The 21013-nt window shown below is 42.4% G+C and overlaps 1 protein-coding gene across 4 annotated transcripts in view; it reads right to left on the minus strand.

The window, feature by feature from the left end:
- Window positions 1-21013, minus strand: part of SHROOM3 (shroom family member 3) — a 252739-nt gene that overhangs the window by 124500 nt on the left and 107226 nt on the right. The window contains exon 1 of one of the 4 annotated variants that reach the window (XM_061583357.1): window positions 32-233. The exons of the other annotated variants lie outside the window; for them this stretch is intronic. Within the exon in view, the coding sequence (XP_061439341.1) occupies window positions 32-90 (59 nt within the window). The 5' untranslated portion in view covers window positions 91-233. Of the gene's footprint in view, window positions 1-31; window positions 234-21013 lie in introns of those variants that run through there. 4 annotated transcript variants of the gene reach the window in all.

The raw sequence follows: 21013 nt of genomic DNA on the forward strand, positions 1-21013 counted from the left end.
GATAGTAATCCTTCCAAGTTAATTTACAGACCTTGGTTTTGGTGTCCAGCAGGCCAGGAACCTCAAAACATAGTGGAGATTGGAAGGCATGTTGAGTTTTCCCAGAAACCCAAATTGCAATCCTGTCCTCTGTGAGCATCAGTGCATGTACCTTACTCAACAGAGAGATGAATCTCTGGTCACAAAGCTGGTCCAGAGCGAAGAAGAGGAAGATTCCAAGTTGTGTCTTACGTTGTCATGGCCCGATAATACCGATGCTGTTGTTATTGCTACATGTTCACGCTCTGCAATCATCAGCATTACCCCAGGCACTCTGAGGCCACAGTGACTAAGAAAGGGGAGGGAAAGCCCTATGGAAGCTTGTGATGATTGGTGCTCCTTTGACTTCAACTGGAGTTTCTGGATATTCAGAATCAGAACACCTACACAGCTCTATTTTTACATTTTGGACTTCATTCGTATTAGGGATACCCAACTCAGGGGGTTTGTGAATTATTGCCAGAAACAGGCCTCAGGAATTAAGGGCCAAATGAAACATGAACCCTCTTCAGGCATTTACATCCAATATTAAGTAAACATGCAAGGGGGTGCACTGCTGGAACGATCACGCTAGCTCTTTCTCCCCACAGCTATTCATGACATCCACTATATGTTATAGGGCAGCCATCAATCAGGGAGGTGTTCTGTATTTGTGGACACCTCCTGCATGTTTTAGAACCTTGGAAAACCAGAGTTGCAGTACGTTTTGTGAGCTCCACAAGTTCAGAAGGCTCCCTGCTTCACACAATCACCCTCCAGTTCATGGAGATCAACAAGAACGGCAATGGAAGACAGAGCTCGCCAGGGGTGTAGTTGCCCAGAGTCACAGGCGATTGTAGACCCCTTACTTTTTGGGAGAAGAGTCCTAGCAGGGTCTGTCCCTATGTATGAGCCAGTCAGCATGAAGGGGAAGAACGTTAGCCACTGAGAAGAGTTCTCTCACTTGGCTAACAACATGGTTCCTTGTCCTTTCATGTTGATTGGAGCCAATCAAAATGAAAGGAGGTGAGTCAGTCACTGAGAAGACTCTTCTGAGTAGCTAACATAAACATCCCCTTTCATGCTGATTGGCTCTTGGGGTAAGTGAGAAGTGAGCTTCATGGCAAAGTGCCTTGGTCTTCCAAATTCTAGTCCCATACTTGGCTTCATTTCAGAATGCTTAAAATCAAAAAGTTTCTGGCAACATTTAGCTCCCAGAGAGACAGATGTGCTGGGGAGCCTATGCACACATCAGTTTTCTTCTGGTTTTACAATTCTGTATTTGCTGAAGAGACGGAGCATCCTGGGGCCATGGCTGTAAGGAAGCACGGTGTGATTATGATTAAGAGGCCCAGCACTTCTGAATTTGCCACTATTATTATTATTATTATTTGATTTATATCCTGCCCTTTCTCCCAGTAGGAGCCCAGGGCAGCAACTACACTACCGGTGCTCACACATGGACTGGATAAGAACATAAGAAGAGCCTGATGGATCAGGCCACTGGCCCATCTAGTCCAGCATCCTGTTCTCACAGTGGCCAACCAGGTGCCCGGGGGAAGCCCGCAAGCAGGACCCGAGTGCAAGAACACTCTCCCCTCCTGAGGCTTCCGGCAACTGGTTTTCAGAAGCATGCTGCCTCTGACTAGGGTGGCAGAGCACAGCCATCATGGCTAGTAGCCATTGATAGCCCTGTCCTCCATGAATTTGTCTAATCTTCTTTTAAAGCCATCCAAGCTGGTGGCCATTACTGCATCTTGTGGGAGCAAATTCCATAGTTTAACTATGCGCTGAGTAAAGAAGTACTTCCTTTTGTCTGTCCTGAATCTTCCAACATTCAGCTTCTTTGAGTATCCACGAGTTCTAGTATTATGAGAGAGGGGGATGTGAGCACCTGGAAACAACTATGATAGCGCCCCAGTCATCAAGCATAAGAATGTTCTGTTGTTTTCTGCTGTTGATGTAGAAGCTCACGATGAGCTGAGTTGATGGTAGAACAAACATTATTCTTGAGGAGGCCTGGGAGCCTGCACAGAGCGCTACTTAACTTCTCCTGCAAAGCCACACCTTCAAGTAACCCTTCTAGGAGCTGGGCTCCTGGGTTACGGCTGCTTCTCTTAAAGGGCCAGATATTTAGTTGATAATGCATACCTTACCATTTGTGTGGTCATATCCACAACAGGCATTTAACGCACATGGCCTCCCTCAAGGAATCCTGGGAACTGTGGTTTGTTAAGGGTGCAGGGAACTGTAGCTCTGTGAGGGGGTAAACTACAGTTCCCAGGATTCCCTGAGGGAGGCATGTGCTTTAAATGAATGGCATGGATGCGACCTGGGTGTGTGGGTGTGGTTCAGTTTGTAGAATTAAAGGCAAATACAAGCAAAGGATGCTAATCCCTCTTCATCACTAGGGCGGGGTTGGAGGGGAACCAGGAGTTTGGCCAGGAAGTCAGAACCACAGAATGAAGCTAGAAAGCAGAGCCAAAAAAAGAGGGGGGAGGGAAACCAGTCCAGAGGGGGGAAGACCACTGTTACTCCGGCGAAGGCCCTTTATAGCTCTTCCTGTCTAGGACGACCGAACGGCTAGCCTGTGGATGGTGGAGGGGGCCAGCCAGTCTCAAGAGCTAGAGAATAATGTACTTGCCCAGGAAGATGGATCAAGGGCGCTTAAGACCGTTGCTATTTTTGGATGGGATTCCATCACATACTGGCAAACTCAGGGTGTGCAATTGAAGCTGGTTTAGTGCTCCTGAATAAGTAACCCATTCCCCCCCCCCAAAAAAAACCCCAGACTTTTTGTTAAAAAGAAAATGATGGGAAAATTCACTGGAAAGTGTGGCATAACACTCCTTTGATGCAGCATCACTTAAGCACCCTGCAAACAAATCAGCGTGCACGCTCACTAAACACGTCATCCGGAAGCACCCCAAGATGCAGTTCTAGTGGCTCACCACACAAGGCAGCTGCACACAGAGCCAAAGGTTCCTGGCTCTAGCCCAGGTGATTTCTCTGACATCCATCAATATAGTCAAGCTCCAATATGGCTAAGCTTCTGTTTAATTCTTTGGACACATTCTTTTCGTTACTTGGTTGATGACATTGCTTTCTTTCTACCTATCTGCCTCCTCACAGCCTCAATGTGATACACAACACACATCACTGCTGCCATTGAGCAAGGCTTTGCTCATCCTGTGCAGCAATCCAGTTCAAAAACAAACATCCGGACAATAAGCAGCTATAGTTAGATTCTCTGGAGATATCACAGCTGGAGAAGTAGGGAGGGGTTTTAATTACATTGGGTTGTTGATGCACCTTTGCCAAACTTGTTCTGTAGTGGCCAGCTCTGTTGCTGCTACACTGAAAGCCAGAGCTACACCCTTGCTGCAACAGTCTACCAAACGCCACATTAGAAACTGGTGATTTACTTCTTTTCATTTCCTGAGCAATTAATCTTAGATAATTCCAACTCAAAACCAGGCCAGGTTTAATCTCTGTACCACAGTCTTTCCCAACCAGGCAGCTCCAGATGTGTTGGACTTCAACTTCCATCAGCTGCAGCCAACACATCTGGCTGAGGTTAATGGAAACTTTAGTGCAACAATACCTGAAGGCAAAGGCTGCTATAATGTGACTCCCTTCCCCATCAAACATAAAGATACATCACCTAGAAGATGCCGGAGGAACTCTGATGTTTGTAGATCTTGATACCCGAACTGACTTGCTCATCTCTGACAAATGTGTGGTTTTGAGCTTAACTATCCAGCAGAGTTTGCACGTCTCCAAAAGTTGCAATGGCGTTCGCATTTAAAATAGTTTATTTTGAGATAAAATAGATTTAAGAATACATATTGGAGACAAGCCAATTTAAAAATATTTAATTAATTAATTTAATAGTAATATTTAATCAAATGAATATTTAATTAATTAATACAACTTTTCACAGTCTGTTTTTTTTTTTAAAAAAAGAAAAACCTGCAGACTTCCGGGAAGGGTGACTTAGCCTGTGCCTGCTTTTGAGACGGGCTCCTGCCTCAAAAGAAGCTTATTCAGATATATCAGTCAGTTTTTTCTTTTTTTTTTGACTGATTAAACTTCTCCCGGGTAGGGAGAAACGAAGAGATTAACCTCAAAGCCTATTTTTGTTGGGACGACCAGATCTCATTAATTTATGGGACGAGGTCCAGCCGACGAAGGTGGGACGGATTTTCAACAGCAAGCTCTATCTGTTAAAGCGAACGTTCATCTTATCTTCTAAGAGAGAACGCACTAACAGGCAAGCACCCTTCTTTCTATATTTTTCTTTTACTTGACTTAAATTGTTGCTGTTTAAAAGAGATTTGCCAGATTGATCGGTTTTTGACATCTCACTGGGGAGCCGTAACTTCTCTCTGCTACGCACTAATTAATAGCTTATCTCTGTTTTTGTTGCAAAAAGCTGTCCTGGATTTGCATTCTAAAGATATACACAGAAGAGGGATTTCTATTCCAGATTTTTATTTTGAAAAATATTATACTGTTTTGAGACTACTCTCTTTTTGGTCTATTTTATTTTGACGAATCTGTTTCTTGACGATTGCCATTAATTGTTTCGATCCTGGGAACTGCATTTTGTTTACTTAACTATTGGAGAGATAAGGCTGTCTGCTCTGTTTATACTGTGATGTCACCAAGTTTGGAGTATTAACCCAATTGTTGCTGAAATAAGAAGTGGTTTTCCTATATTTTTCTTTTAAAATGGCAATTAAGAAAGTGGCTGAGAATCTGGAAATAACTATGTTTCAGAAAATAATGGATGAGATTGAGATAACGAAAATTGAATTGAGTAAAATGAAGCAGGAGATTAAAGATATAAGGGTCCCTGTGAGAGAGGTGACCCTGGAAGGGGTCCCTGTGAGAGAGGAGACCCCGGAGATTGGAACAGGGGTCCCTGTGAGAGAGGAGACCCTGGAGACTGGAATAGGGGTCCCTGTGAGAGAGGAGATCCCGGAGATTGGAACAAACGTGGAACAGGAACAAGATTTGGAGTCTATGGACTTTAGAAATAAAATCTATTGTTTGGAACTCAATGTTATCTCTGAAGAAATTAATGAAGATTCTAGAGATAAAGTTATCAATGGCATGGATTATCTTCTGGACTGGAATGATGTGATGGAGCCCAATATAGAGAAAATCTATGGAATTAACTGCAGCCATGTGACAATGGAAAAACTTTTAAGAGATGACCCAGTGTATTTTGAAAAAAAGAACAGAGATATGATTTTACAGCAGTATTTCAGCAACCTATTCAGAATGGATGGCAAGAAAATATTTGGGATAGAGGTAATTCCCATCAGACTCTTACTATATGACTATGGCTTTGACAGCAAGATTATTATGGAATATTGATAATGGAAGATTGGATATTGAAATTACTGGACTTAACAAGACTACTGAAGATGGAAGATGGAAAATGGAACTAATAGAGATAATAGAACAATGGCTACTGAAATTACTGAACCTAACAGATTCTGATGTGATGGATTAATTGAAATGTTTATTTTGACTATGGTTATGACAATAAGATTACCATAATTAGTAATGAGATGGATTAATCGATATGCTTATCTGGAAAAAAAAATTGATAGATATATTTCTTAAAGAATTGAAACCTCTCTTTGACTTTTTGTGGAAAGAATAAAGTAATGTTTATGAGATTTGATGATTAAGTAAGATAACTACTGGAGGAAAGTGATTTTATAATATGACTTAAGAGACAGGATTGTTATATATTATAGACTTATAACTGATTTGATCTTTGACAAATGGGAAGTCAATATTTTACCCTTTATTTTTTATTTTTGTTTTTTTTTTCTTTTTTTTCTTTTTGTTTAACTATTTTTGATTTTGTTTTTTGTCTTTGAATGTTTTATGATTTTGTTTTGTATGTTTTATGAAAATCTGAATAAAAATTATTGAAAGAAAAAAAAAAAAGCACTGAAAAGATAAAAAAAAAAAAAAAAAAAAAAAAAAAAAGAAAAACCTGCAAATTGATGCAGAAACAGGACGGAATGGATTTATTAGTGAACACATGGGAAAGCAACACAGACTGGAAACAGACTGAGGCTGCATACCTTTAATTAAAGCACATTCAACAAGCGTTTCTGCCCCAAAGAATCCTGGGAACTGTAGTTTGTTAAGAATATGGGAACTGTAGCTCTGCGAGGGGTAAACTCGGAAAATGGAAATGGACTGCCTTCAGGTCGATTCTGACTTATGACAACCCTATGAATAGGGTTTTTATGATAAGCGGTATTCAGGGGTGGTTTTACCATTGCCTTCCTCTAAGGCTCAGAAGCAGTGACTGGCCCAAGGTCACCCAGTGAGCCTCATGGCTGTGTGGGGATTTGAACCCTGGTCTTCCAGGTCGTAGTCCAGCACCTTAACCACTACACCACACTGGCTGTCGGGGAGGGGGGGTAAACTCACAGAGGAGGAAATGTGCTTCGAATGTGCTTTAAAGGTATGGAGTGCATACAGCCTGAGTCACCTCATCATTTTCCATATAACGTCAAACCCTGATGCTGGTTCCTTTTCCCTTTCTGCATTGAGCAAACACTCCTAGTCTTTTAAAGGTAAACTTTCTACAGCTCTGCCCAATCTCATCAGTCTGCCCCTGCTGCCCCAAATTCTCCTGCTCTTTTAAAACTCTCTCTTATTCATGCAATTTCTCCCAGAATTCCTACATGTTGCCTTGCCATTTCTTTGTATTTCTTCAAATCCCTCCTGTAAAATCCACTTTTTCCATTAATTGCTTGGTTTAACTCCTTAGCACAATTCCCTCATCCCCCCCAAAAAAAGTTTATGTGCCAAACTGCATACTTTCTCTTGCACCATGGTCCCAACAACAACCCACCCACCCTGTCCTTCAGTTGCTGCTTGGCACAGGAGGGCAGTTCACATTGGCGCCCTTCCCGTGCCAAATACCAACTTTAGGAAAGGCTATTTTTGTTGGGATCCTAGTATGGAAAAAAAGGGGCAATGTGCCTGACTACCACACCCACCCACATACATCGGCAGCTGTTATTTAAAGATTTATGGAAGTACATGCAACACATTTAGCGCTATATGTGCTGCCTAGATATACTTTCATAAAAGTGTGAATGACAAATACTTCAATAAATAAATAAGAAGGCATTTTTGGGCACCTACTGCTGCCCACACTGCTGCAGGGGCTCTGCTGCCATTTTCTGCAGCCACCCAGTTCTGCAGCTCCTCCTCCTTTGCTATCGCTGCCTGTTCAGTTGCCCTCTGTAAGCAATGACAAGAAGGAGGGAATGGAATAGCAAATTCTCTGTGTAGTTGTGTGGATTGGACCCAGAGGAAGAGAGTAAAAGAGTGGACAGGAGGGCCTTAGAGAGGAGGGGGACCTTCAGAGGGCACCTTGCCAAAGCACCTTCCCAAACCATTGTGATGATGGGGTTGTGGGTTTTGTTTCGTTTTTGAAATTTTAGAAATTGCATACTGCACGGAGTGATTAATAATCAAACATGCTAGAGTCCTGACCCTGTGAGCAGCCAACACCTTGGTGTAAATAGTGCATTGTTTCATAATTACATATTAGTTATCAGTGTGGGCTTGAAATGGACACATACACTTGCACATTCAGTGTATATTCTGCAAGCATTAGATACACATCCTGGCTGCTACTGGAGTCTGGTGATGTCAGCTTAGGAGGTAAAAACGTGATCAGCCCTAACAACATTATCCATTTCTTTCAGCCATTACTGGAGTGGTGTGAGACTGGACCACATAAGAACCAGTGGATCATTTAATAGCATAGCTGGCATTCCATAGTAGCTAAAGGCTCCTCCAGATGATTATTTATTGAGCATTCATCCTGATTTGCTTGCACACATAGTATGTGGAGGTTAGACTGTATCCAGTCTTCATTCAGAATTTGTTCTTATTTGTTTGCAGGAAGGTTATATGTGCATTCCATCAGTGCATTTCCCCATCACTTTCCTAACCACAAAAAGTCTGTTTCACTTCAGCTGCATTAACCTACATTTCCCTGTATATGTTTGAATCCACATACACACAAACGCACACCATAAAATACTGACAGTTTGGAGGCTGTCTAAGACACTACAAATCAGGAAGCTCCCCAATTCAAATATCATCTTGGCCATGAACTCACCAAGGGCACAATCCAACTTACCCTTCCGCTGGGCTTGGTGAGATGGATGTGCCCTATTCATTCATTCATTCATTCATTTATTGCACTTGTATACCGCCCCATAGCCAAAGCTTTCTGGGCAGTTTACAGCAACCCTATGCTGCGGTGGAGATGTGGCTCCGTCAGGAACCTCCCGGTGCTACCAGGGGTCCGCTGGGGACAGCCAGCCTAGCAGACGGAGGCCTGGCAGAAGGCCTGAAAATGGGGAGGGGGGTTAGAGGTGTAGTGGAGGCGGAGCCACAGGGGGGGACTTACATGAGATCCTTCTCACGTTCAGACCCCTTCCCCGAGTCCTGATCCATTTTCAAACTCTGCTGGCCAAAAGGCCAGTGGAGTTAAAAAAAAATTAAAATCCCATTGTGGCCTACATGAAGGTCTTACTCCCCAGGGGGCCCATTGGCCAGAGTTGTGCCAAGTCCTGACGGAGACCTTTCTGTCGGCTCCCCCTCCACTGGCTGCCTGGCAGTTGGATTGCTCTGTAGGTAACTGCTGAAAATACATTCTCTCTCAGCCTCAGGTCTCCACCTGCACTGGCCTATCATGCAGGGTTGTTGTAAGGATTACCATCAGATAAAGTACATGTAGCTCACATGAACACACCAGCGAACATTTTAACAGGACAATCCTATGCATGTTTACTCAGAAGCAGAGCTCACTGTGTCCACAGGTCAGTGTGCATAGGACTGCAGTCTAACATGCTATATATATCTTAAGTATTATTATCCATCCTAACCCATATCTTGAAGCAGGATACCATGGTCTGGGAATGACCAAAGTCTGTATTTTGGGGTCTAGTAAATTCTCTACATATTGGTCCGGAGGCTGGAGGTGCATTAAGCCACACCAATTCTTGCTATTCACTGGTTCTCCGTACCGCCATGAAGACTAATTTTATCCTCACAACAACCCTGTTGTTAGGTATAATTGTCTGTGAGACAGTGACTGATGGGGCAAATCCACACCACACATTTAAAGCACATCCAGTGCATGTTTAAAGGACGTGACTTTGCCCCCTCCCTCCAAATCATGGGAACTGTAGTTTGTTATGGTTGCTAGGAATCTGTAGCTCTGCGAGGGGGAAACCACAGTTCCCACGATTCTTTGGGGGAAGTCATGAAATTTAAATGTGCACTGGATATGCTTTAGATGTATGGTGTGGATCTGCTGTGATTTAGTGTCACCTGGTACACTTTACAGCCGAGACAGGATTTGAACTCAGGTCACCACAGACCTACTCTCACAGTCGAACCACTATACCAGGCTGCACAGGTTCTTGACCATCTCACTATAATGGACCACCTCCAAAATGAAGCTGGTGACAACATCTAGTCTTAAGTGGGTCACAATCCATGGAGCGCATGTACTTAGATATATTTATACCCAAATATTATATTTGTTACCTTAAAAAAAAAGGAGAGATGCAACATTAAAGTGTGAACAACCTCTACTTCTTATAACTTTTTAAAAGCATTCTTTGCCATATGAGCACTCTTTCCTACTATTAATGAAGTTATTGATTAAAATCTGCTAGGGCTGCCAGGAATTAGATAAAATTAGTCTGTGTGCTGTATACATCCCACAGGCTGTTAGTTGGCTACCCTTGCCTTATTTCGGAACATAAAGCTTCTCTTTGAAGCTTCCAAGGAAGGCAACTTCATGGCCTTCCTAGGCAGCGCGTTCCAGTTTTCATTTTCTATTTAGCTAGTATATAATCACCTGCAACTAAGGATGGAAGTTTCTGTCAGTTTTGGTTCTCTGGGTTTTTCATTTTTCCAATCTTAAATTCAGTTCTCCACATTTCTGCAGCAATTTGTGATTTTTTTAAAAAAATAATCTTCATGAGAATTCAGCATTTTAGTGCAAATTTCTCCAAACACACCCATTTCTGTATGCAGTTTTGACTAATGTACATTTATTTTTGCAAGCAATGCATTCCGCAGAGCCTGACAAAACAAATGTATATTTGCCTAGCACCAAAATGATTACACAGTTTGTGCCAGGTGGGCCTTCCTGGGAAAAGCATTCCACATAAAGGGAGCTAAAGAGAATAGGAGCCTTGAAGTTACCCATCAAGAGTTAGCAGCATCTGGTCAGCACACTGAGCAGGCAGAGACGGTGTCTTCCCCATTACGTGAGATATATTGTATTTCTATTTAAATTATAGTAATTATTTCTAAATTTGCATCTATACATATAAGAACAGAGAAATCTGCCTTATAAGGAGTCGCACCTTTGGTCTATCTAGCTCAGTACTGGCTACACTGCCTGGCAGCAACTATCCAGGGTTTCAGGCGGGGGGGGTCTCTCCCAGGCCTACTTGGAGATGCCAGGAATTGAACCTGGGACCTTTTGCATGCAAGGCAGATGCTCTATGGCCCAAAGTCCCAATGTGGACTTTGGGAGCAGATTGTAGGCAGTGCACTAAGAGGTTTTCCTATATCCCACATATTTTAAATTCCTCTTTAGTCTTGCCATGTGCGCAGGGAAAGAGCTTAGATGTGCATTATAGCTTCAGTGCTGATTGGAATATGTGAACGTGATCAAAGCCATCCCCAGCTGCCGAAGTGCCAGGCATTAATATCTTGACACAGGACTCTTTTTCTTCCCTCTTTCACTTATTAAAGCAATAACATTTCACCACATGGCAAAGCATTCCCAAGAGATTAGTGAGCGGTTGGGTTTAATGTATCTCTTCCTATCATCTCCTCTCACTCAGGAGACATTTAATCCACCAGCAAACACTTTCTACCTTGATCTTGAGGATTTATGAATGTCACACCCAAAATACCACCTGGGTTCAAAAGGCACAAAGTCAAACTTGCAAAGCCAAATGGCTTTTTGGAAACTTGAAAGTTCTGGAAACATGAAAGACTAATAGAAGCCACCCCTAGCCTTCTAGGGAATGGGCCACCACAGTGGCCTAACCCTACACTTCTAAGGGCCAATCTGTATATTGCATGTTTTGCAGAGTTCTTACAGATGTAGGAATCAGTCCTAGGTCTACAGACTCAGAAATCAGAAAACAGAAGTGTGGGGGAAAACATAACCAGTAAGGCATGTTAACGCTCATGATTTATTAGGGACAGAATCTCAAAATCAAGAATTCATACTGAAGTGACCATACCATAGGGAAGAAACCCAACAATCAATAGCTGAAGAAACATATTTCCTACCTACCGAAAATCAAAATAGTATGATAATCTTGAATTTCACTATTTTATTATCACATTTTGAAAAAAATATTTCTGGTCTTTATGGCTGTGAAGAGAGGCTATAAGATTTCCGAGGTTCTTGGGTGGTGGTGAAGGCTTCACTATGTTCCTTCACAGTTCATCGCTTTTCCCAATTATTACCTAAAGCAGAACAAATTATGCAAAGCTAAGGGAAATACATTATTTGCATAAATTAGCAACAAAAAATATTTTTTCCTGGAGCAGAATGATGTGAGCGTGCTTGGGGGGAGGGGGGGAGAGCTAGTATTTTAATATACCCAGACTATTTTATTTCTTAAAATTTATATACAGTTTGATTGTAAAAAAACTCAAAAGTTATCAATGCAACTGTTAAAAACAAGCAATTAAAAACATTTTCAAAAGGAATTAAAAACAGCAACAGACAAAAAATTAAAACACATTAAAAAAATTTAAATTATACTCCTGTCTCATTGTAGTCAATGACCACAAACCTTTAGGTGTGTCCGAGGGTTCATGCACATTCAGGAGGGCATTTGAGTCTTTCTTTGAACAGCAGCTCTCTAAGCTGCATCATTTTTTCAACTCTCTTGAACCACAGGGATGACTGATTCAGCTTCCTAGGACGGAACTGGAAATCTGTTCCCACTGGGATACACAGACCTTTTGTTTTGGGGGCATGCTGTTTAGGTAACTAAATGTAGCTCACCTGCATCTCTGAAAGGAGACCCTCCCAATATCTGCCAAGCCTGGCAGTGCCTGCCCGCCTACATCACTTGCGGGATAACAAGTTACAGCTGGTGTACACCAAAGACAAATACATCCAGACCTGTCTGATTCCATGGGCTGGGAATTTTTGCAAACAAAGGAAGTAATTTTTAAAAATAAAATTAGCAAACAGACATAAGCGATGTCTCCAACAGCAAGTCGCCCCACCTTCTTCTCAGATATATATCTCCAATGGATTTGTTCATGACGCATACATTAAAATGCATTTACTTATTTATTCACTTCAGTGCTGCCCTATCCTAAGGGCCTTGGGTAAGTAACACAACATGCCAGTTTATCACAAAGACACACATCAAATAACATTGGTTGTTTAAACCCATCTATCCCATTTTGTTATGTTAAGATGGGCCAAATTTTGCATTAAAAAGACATTTTTGTAGCTTCAATAAATTATGCTTAGACAGACTATCAGGATAGAGTGTCAAGAGGCAATTATGCAGACCAATTAAGCAATGCACCCCGACTACTGAAAATCATGCAGACATGTCCCTCATCAGCCAAGCTTCTGAATTTCACAAGTCATTTAGATTACTGTAATGCGCTCTACGTGGGGCTGCCTTTGAAGACTGTTCGGAAACTTAAACTGGTACGGCCCCGCTTATATGGCGGGTTAGGGACCAGGCCCCTGCTGTAAAGCGGATCCCATTGACTATAATGGGTTACGTCACGTGAAAATGACGTGAAAATGCCGCAAAATGCTGCAAAACCAGCTTTAAAACAGGAAATTTCCCTTAATTGAAAGCCGCCACATCAGCAGAACGCCAGAAAGCGGAACGCCGTAAAGCGGGGCCCTACTGTACAAAGAGCTACAGCTAGAGTGTTAACTGGGGCTGGTTACAGGGACCATACAACTCCCTTGTTACAACAGCTCCACTGGCTGCCAGTCTGTTTCTGGTCACAATTCAAAGTGCTGGTTTTGACCTATAAAGCCCTATACAGCCTACGTCCAGGCTATTTGTCAGACTGTATCTCCCTATATGAGCCTGCCCGGGCCCTGAGATCTTCAGGAGAGGCCCTTCTCTCAGTCCCAACACCTTCGCAAGTGCAATTGGTGGGGACGCGAGATAGGGCCTTCTCGGTGGCTGCTCCTAGGTTCTGGAACTCCCTTCCTAGGGAGGCACAAATGGCCCCCTCCTTGCCATCCTTCCGTCGGCAAGTAAAGACTTTTTTATTCTGACAGGCTTTTGAGATAGAAGGTGTTTAGGATTGGGCTCTACAAGGTTTGTTTATTGTTTTATGCTGTTATTTGTATTATTTTAAATTGTTTTTTAGTATTTTAAGTGCCTGTTTCATGGTTTTAAGGTTGCGTATAGTTTAATTGTATCTTAATTGTATATTCTTGTATGTTTTTAACTACATGTAGTTTTATTTGTAAGCCGCCTTGAGTTCCAGTTTGGAAAAAGGGCGGGGTAAAAATAAAGTTTCATTCATTCATTCATTCATTGCCTTTAAATGTTCAATATTATGGTAACAACCTTAATGCAAAGAATTCTAAACAAAAACATTAAAGATAACATTTTGAGAACCCTGGATTCTGCACCTAATTCCAGTTTCTGAATGTGTGCAATGTGAAGAACACAGACCTGAAGATCATGCAGCTCTGATGCTGGATTATTCCAGGAACAGCTGGTGTGATCAGCAAATAATCATAGAATCATAGAGTTGGAAGGGGCCCATAAGGCCATCAAGTCCAACCCCCTGCTCAACGCAGGAATCTAAATTAAAGCATAGTCAATAGGTCTCTGTCCAGCTGCCTCTTGAATGCCTCCAGTGTTGGAGAGCTCACCACATCCCTACGTAATTGGTTCCACTGTAGTACCGCTCTCATAGTTAGGATTTTTTTTCCTGGTGTTCAGCCAAAGTTAGGCTTCCTGTAATTTGAGCCCGTTATTTTGTGTCCTGCACGCTGGTGCAATCGAGAAGAGATCCCGGCCCTCCTCTGTGTAGCAACCTTTCAAGTACTTGAACAGTGCAATCATAACTTCCCTCAGTCTTCTCTTCTCAAGGATAAACATGCCCGGTTCTTTCAGTATCTCCTCATAGGACTTTGTTTCTAGTCCCCTGATTGTCCTTGTTGCCCTCCTCTGAAACTGTTCCAGTTTGTCTGCATCCTTCTTAAAGTGTAGTGTCCAGAACTGGATGCAGTACTCAAGATGAGGCCTAACCAGTGCCAAATAGTGGGGAACTAATACTTCACGTGATTTGGAAACTATACTTCTGTTAATGCAGCCTAAAATAGCATTTTTTTTTGCAGCCACATCACACTGTTGGCTCATATTCAGCTTGTGATCAACAACAATCCCAAGACCCTTCTTGCATATAGTATTGCCGAGCCAAGTATCCCCCATTTTATAACTGTGCATTTGGTTTATTTCCTAGGTGTAGAACTTTGCACATCCCTGTTAAATTTCATTCTGTTGTTTTCAGCCCAATGCCCCAGCCTATCAAGATCGCTTTGAATTTTGTTTCTGTCTTCCAAGGTATTAGATATCCCTTCCAATTTTGTATCATCTGCAAATTTAATAAGCATTCCCTGCACCTCCTCATCCAAGTCATTAATAAAAATGTTGAAGAGCACTGGACCCAGGACTGAGCCCTGCAGTGCCCTGGTCATTACCTCCCCGCACTTTGAGAAGGGACCATTGATAAGTACTCTTTGAGTACGATTCTGTAGCCAACTATGGACCCACCTGATAGTTGTTCCATCTAGCCCACATTTAGCTAGCTTGCTAATCAGAATATCATGGGGCACTTTGTCAAAAGCTTTGCTGAAATCAAGATATATTATGTCCAAAGCATTTCCACATTCTACCAGGGAGATTACACAACCAAAACATGAGATAAGATTAGTCTGGCAGGATTTATGCTTGATAAATCCATGTTGGCTTCTAGGAATCACTGCATGAGAACTCACAATTTTGTCCCTAACAAGGAATCCACTTCTAAGACTCTAGGAAAAACAATACTGCACTGAAGAAGTACTAAGGGATGAACAAAAAGTTTGGCAGATGACCCACGTCTGGGAAGTTGGATGTTTTCCAAACAACTGCCATGATAGAGGAAGGTTGCAAACTGTAGTGGAAAATCTGTGGATGGGAAGGTGCTTAATCCTTTTCCTTGCAGCTGTTTTCCCTTGCAACCTCTCCCCCTGCCACTTTTCCCCCAGCTGTGGCTCTGGGCACATGTTTGCTGCATCCTGAGGGGGGGGGAACTGCTCTGGGGAAGAAGTAGTAAGACAACAACAGAAGGAAGGGGAAAGAGTCAAGCACCATCCTCCCATCTGCCACTTTCCCAGCACAAACCATACTCTTCCTCCTTTGCTTTTCAGCTCTTTGATGTTTTCCAGACTAGGGTCCCCCACCAAACATCTAATTCTGACCTAACTTTCTTATAAATTCTGAACAGAAGTATTGATCTGGAACACCTATCCATGAGTCAGCTTACATCAAAGCAAAAGCTCAAAGGACAGGGCGGTACACAGGACTGAATAAAATAAAAATCAATAAATCAGGGCATTAAAATTTGAAGCTGTGAGCCACATGTACAGCTGTCTCATCAGGTGAATCAAAGTTTCTGTTCACTAAAGCTGAGACACACAAAAGGGAACTACAGGCGAAGGAGATGTACTGGACTTTTATGCAAAATAGTATTGTTTCATTCAACATACTAAACAGTTTGGACTGGTCTTGGCATTGGCACCAACTTTTCAAAGACTTTGGAGAAGAGTTTAGAGAGGGTGAGAACTCAAGAACAGCAAATAGGATGCAAAAGAAATGAGATCTGAACCATGGAAGTGAGAGCGGTAGTCATGTTTGTGCTGATGAGAAGTTAGCAAACTTTGGAAGGGAGGACATGTTGTCTTTGTATGGAACTGCAATCTATATTAAATTCTGGCAGTTGTTTTAATTTGTTTTGTTATGTTTATGTGGAAATGAAAAATATTTTTAAAAGGGCAGAGGGACTTTCTGTTCCCTGGTTTTCTTTTCCTCCTCATCCAGATGCATCAGTTCCTACTCAGATTTTACTTTTTATCCTCCCCTCCCCCCATCTCAAGCTGTGAGTCTGGCAAAGATTCTCCTCCTGCAAAAAAAAAAGGGGGGAAGCCAGGGGTAAAGTGCGAAGAAACAATAAATAAATGGCAAAATTTGCATACATGATGAGAGAAAGAACAAGTCACCAATATATTATTAACAATATCAAAAACAAGCAAAGATGCATCAAGAAGCCCTGCTAAGTCATACGGGGAAACATAGAAAGCAGAGAGCTGCTTTATATTGAAAAATGGAAAAGGACTGCCTTCAAGTCGATTCTGACTTACAGCAACCCTATGAATAGAGTTTTCATGGTAAGCAGTATTCAGAGGGGTTTACCATTGCCTTCCTCTGAGGCTGAGAGGCAGTGACTGGCCCAAGGTCACCCAGTGAGCTTCATGGCTATGTGGGGACTCGAACCCTGGTCTCCCAGGTCGTAGTCCAGCACTTTAACCACTACACTACACTGGCTCTCAGTGAGGGGGAATAGGGGTTTCCTAACAACCCTCAGGACCCTTACCAAACTACAGTCCCCAGGATTCTTTGGGGGAAGTCATGACTAGTTCAAATGGTATCATAGAGCTTCAAATGAGTCTTTCCCGATCTTTGGGTCCCTAGATGTTGTTGGACTACAACTCCCATCAGCCCCAGCCAGCATAGCCAATGGTCAGGAATGATGGGAATTATACTCCAGTAACATCTGGGGACCCAACGGTTGGGAAAGGATGCAAAATGTATAGTGCAGACAGGGCCATAATCTGAATTATATTGTCAGTGCTCCCTGACAGCTATATTGCTCTTTTCCTCTTATTCTTTTAAAAATTGGAGATGGGTAAGAATAACTGTGGTGCCTCCTTCCTTTCTGATTATTTTTTCTGCCTATGCGGTATCTTAAGAGCCCTAGTACACATAATATCCCCAGTATGCATACAATCCCTCCAGCACTGACTTCTTGTTTTGACACTTGTTTTTCAGGAGCTGCAGCAGCCACAGACAATTCTCATGCTCCCCTCCAGGCCCTTGGTAACCTTCATAACAAAACCAGCCTGAATGGCTTCACAAGTTATTCAGGCCAGAGCAAACGTTGCTCGTGTTCTATCTCCCGGGAAACTCAGAAATCTTCCAAGAATGAAGTTATAGACGCAAAGCACGGAGCAGGGACCTAGCTGGAGAGCGGTAACCAACTGTCTCCATTGCAGACAACAAGGCCCCAGTGTCAAAGCCACAAGACCAAGGGCACACATGTACAATTGTGTGCGCATAGGGTGCACATACACACACACAGAAAGGCTCTCTAAGGACCATCTAAACACCACTTGCAAGCAGGTGGCTGTGTTCTGAAAAAAAAGAGAGGCACCCAGAGAGAACAAGAAATCTGGAACAGGCAGACAGGAGATATCTTTCTGTCTGTGCTGCTTGGGGGAATTAAACCAGAACTATCACTAGAAGCTAAAATGATGAAACTGAGGTTATCATCCTTTGGACACATAATGAGAAGACATGATTCATTAGAAATGACAATAATGCTGGGAAAAACAGAAGGGAGTAGAAAAAGAGGAAGGCCAAACAAGAGACGTATTGATCCCCTAAAGGAAGCCGCAGACCTGACCTTACAAGATCTGAACAGGGTGGTTCATGACAGATGCTCTTGGAGGTCGCTGATTCATAGGGTCGCCATAAGTCGTAGTCGACTTGAAGGCACATAACAACAATAACAACAATTAATTAATTAATTAATTCAAACTGTATAAACCGCTTCGCAGCCTGAGGCCATCCAAGCAGTGTACAACAAGATCAAAATAAGATAAACACACAAATTATAAAAACAATAAAACCATTTCTACAAATGTACAACTAATATTTCTTAAATGATGGGGTCATACCTCAGGGAAAGCCTTCTTAAACAAAAACGTCCTCGGTAAGCACCTAAACATCATGCTGTTGGGCATCTTTCTAATTTTATCAGGTAATGGACTCCAGAGGGCTGCAGCTGCAACACTAAAAGCCTAGTTTCTAGTACAAAGTAAACACACCTCTAGGGCATGCAGTACTCTCTGCAGTGCCCCATCTGGTAAGTGCAGTTGCAGATAAGGGATATAAGGGGTGAGGTGGCCCCTTAGACAAACTGGTCCCAAGTTGTTATGGTCACAATCCTATGTATGCTTACTTGGAAGTAAGTCCCAATCAACTTAGTGGGGCTTGTTTCCCAGTAAACATGCATAGGACCAGACTGTGAGGGTCTTCATTTTCTCTCTCCTTCTTGTGAGGTTTTTGAAGCAATTCTGTAAGCGTATATGCGTATAAAAGTTACATTGGAGTGGTACATCCATATACGTTTCCCCTGTTCTCTGTTGCACCTTCTCAGGACATAAGCAACCTTTTATTTAAAGGGCACAATTGCCTGCATGCTGTCAGTCCAGGTAATTAGGTATGTGTCCTGAACAAAGGGATTAGGAACTCAGGCCAGGGGAAAAGGAATACAAAGGCAATGTACACACACCATACATTTGAAGCACTTTCCCCCTGCCAAAGACCTTGGGAACTGTAGCTGGTTAAGAGTGTTGGGAACTATAGCTCTGTGAAAGGAAAACTGCATATGGAGCCAAAAACAGAAAGGGCAATTTCACGCCTTTAACATACTGCATACAAAAGAATATACATGAAAAACTGGAACCCTTCCTACACAAACATAATTATGTATCAGTCAGTATCACAATAAGAAAAAAAGTTTTAATTGTAGATATGCCCTATTGTCTCCATTTCTGGGATATTTTAAAAAATAAAGTTTTAAATATTATTTTTCAACTATTCTTTTGCACAGCCTATATATAAATATTGCTCAATACTCACGCACACCATTCTATACTTTAAGCATTACAAAGGGCCTATCTGCACAGTGTATTTAAAGCAGTATGGTACTGTTTGAACAGTCAGGTTCCCCCCCCCCAAAGAATCCTGGGAACTGTAGTTTGTTAAGGGTGCTGAGAGTTGTTAGGAGGCCCCCTATTCCCCTCACAGAGCTACAATTGCCGGAGTGGTTTAAACAGCCAATCGCTCTTCCCAGGAATCTCTGGGAACTTAAGGTCTGTGAGGGGAAATAGGGGGTCTCGAGTCCTAACAACTCTCAGCATCCTTAACGGGGGAAAGGCATGACTGTTTAAAGTGGTATCATACTGCTTTAAATGTAAAGTGCATATGAGGCCCAAGTAAAGGTCAAACTGGGTGAAATACTGAAGGCCTATGATCACATTTCTTGCAACTGTTTTTTCTAGTTCAGAGGATCAGCAGGCCGCTCCTCTTCACTGGTTAAGGAAAGTGCTGTGGAGGAAGGAGTCTCTCACCCCCCCTTGCTATTTTCCCACTTTAAATCCCCTCCCACCACTCTTTTCCCCGGGGAGGGGGGGAGAGATACAGATACAAAATGGAGGGAATTTAATATCTCTCACCTGGGATGGGGGTGGGGAATATGCCGGGCAAGGGGAACTCACCATTACAATAGAGTCTAAACAATTAGGGCTTCTTTGGGAGGAGGGCAGGTGGAAATCCACCCCAAAAGTTAATCACCGAGAGCAAATACCAAGAGCAGGAAAATAAAAATGCAGACAGGCTGCTTACAAGGTCGGGGAAGGGAGCTGGAGCAGAATAATTTTCATTAAAAAGATAAGATCGTCCAGGATACTTAGGCAGCTTATAGCCCCTAATACCCCTCAGTCTTTCAAACCGTTTATTGTTTTCTTCAACAATCACACACACACACACACACACACACAAAGGGAAAAGGGAACCAAGATGGAAACTTACATACCTTTCAGTTTCATTACAAGTAAAAAAAATGTTAATGACTGGTGGAGGGGAAATGAGAGGGGTCCTTGTCTCTTTAAGAAAACCTACCTGATAAGTTTTCCAGAAGGTGATTGACAATTGTCCAGGAAAGGAAATCTGAAATGCTTATCAGCATTATCTCTGGAGTCGTTTTACACTCATTACAAGCTATGCATTCAGGGAGCTATACCGAAACAACACTCTGATGCTTTTCTCCAGAAGGCTCTGAGGGGACATAGGCAAACTGCCTTATTACTGAGTTAGGCCATTGCTCCATGTAGCTCAAAACAGTCTACGCTAGAAGCAGTGTGTCTGCATTGAATACCCATACTGATTTTTAATTGGATTTTGATGGCTTATTTTATTTCCTATATTGTATTTCATTGTATTACAATTTGCATTCCATAGGATTCAAATTGTGATAGAATAAAAATGCAACATAAGAGCAACAGAAATACAAAATTTAAAACCATACAGCATCTAACACAGTGCATTACAATTGCTGTAACAGGAAGTAAAATAATTAAGTGGTCCACCAAGACCATCAGCAGTTTACAAGTGGTCCATGGGGGGGGGGAAGCCTGAGAACCATTGGTCTGCTCTACACTAACAAGCAGTGGATCTCCAAAATTTCAGACGGGAGACATTCTTGGCCCCACCTGAAGATGCAAAGTGCACATGCTATTCCTGTGGTGCAGAGAGGGGTGCAGTCATGCAGGGTCTCGGGGGGTCTTAGACCCTTTACTTTTTTGGGAGCAGGATCCCTCTGTCTCCAGCATCCTACAAGCCAGTCAGCATGAAAAGGGCATGTGTTAGCCACTGAGAAGTGTCTTCTAACATGCTTCCTTGTCCTTTCCTGTGGATTGGAGCCAATCAGAGTGAAAGCAGATGATTCTTCCCAGTAGCTAACACTGTCCTCTTTCATGCTTATTAGTTCCTAGGCATTA

This window comes from Rhineura floridana, chromosome 9 (assembly GCF_030035675.1).
Source record: "Rhineura floridana isolate rRhiFlo1 chromosome 9, rRhiFlo1.hap2, whole genome shotgun sequence".
Taxonomy (NCBI): domain Eukaryota; kingdom Metazoa; phylum Chordata; class Lepidosauria; order Squamata; family Rhineuridae; genus Rhineura; species Rhineura floridana.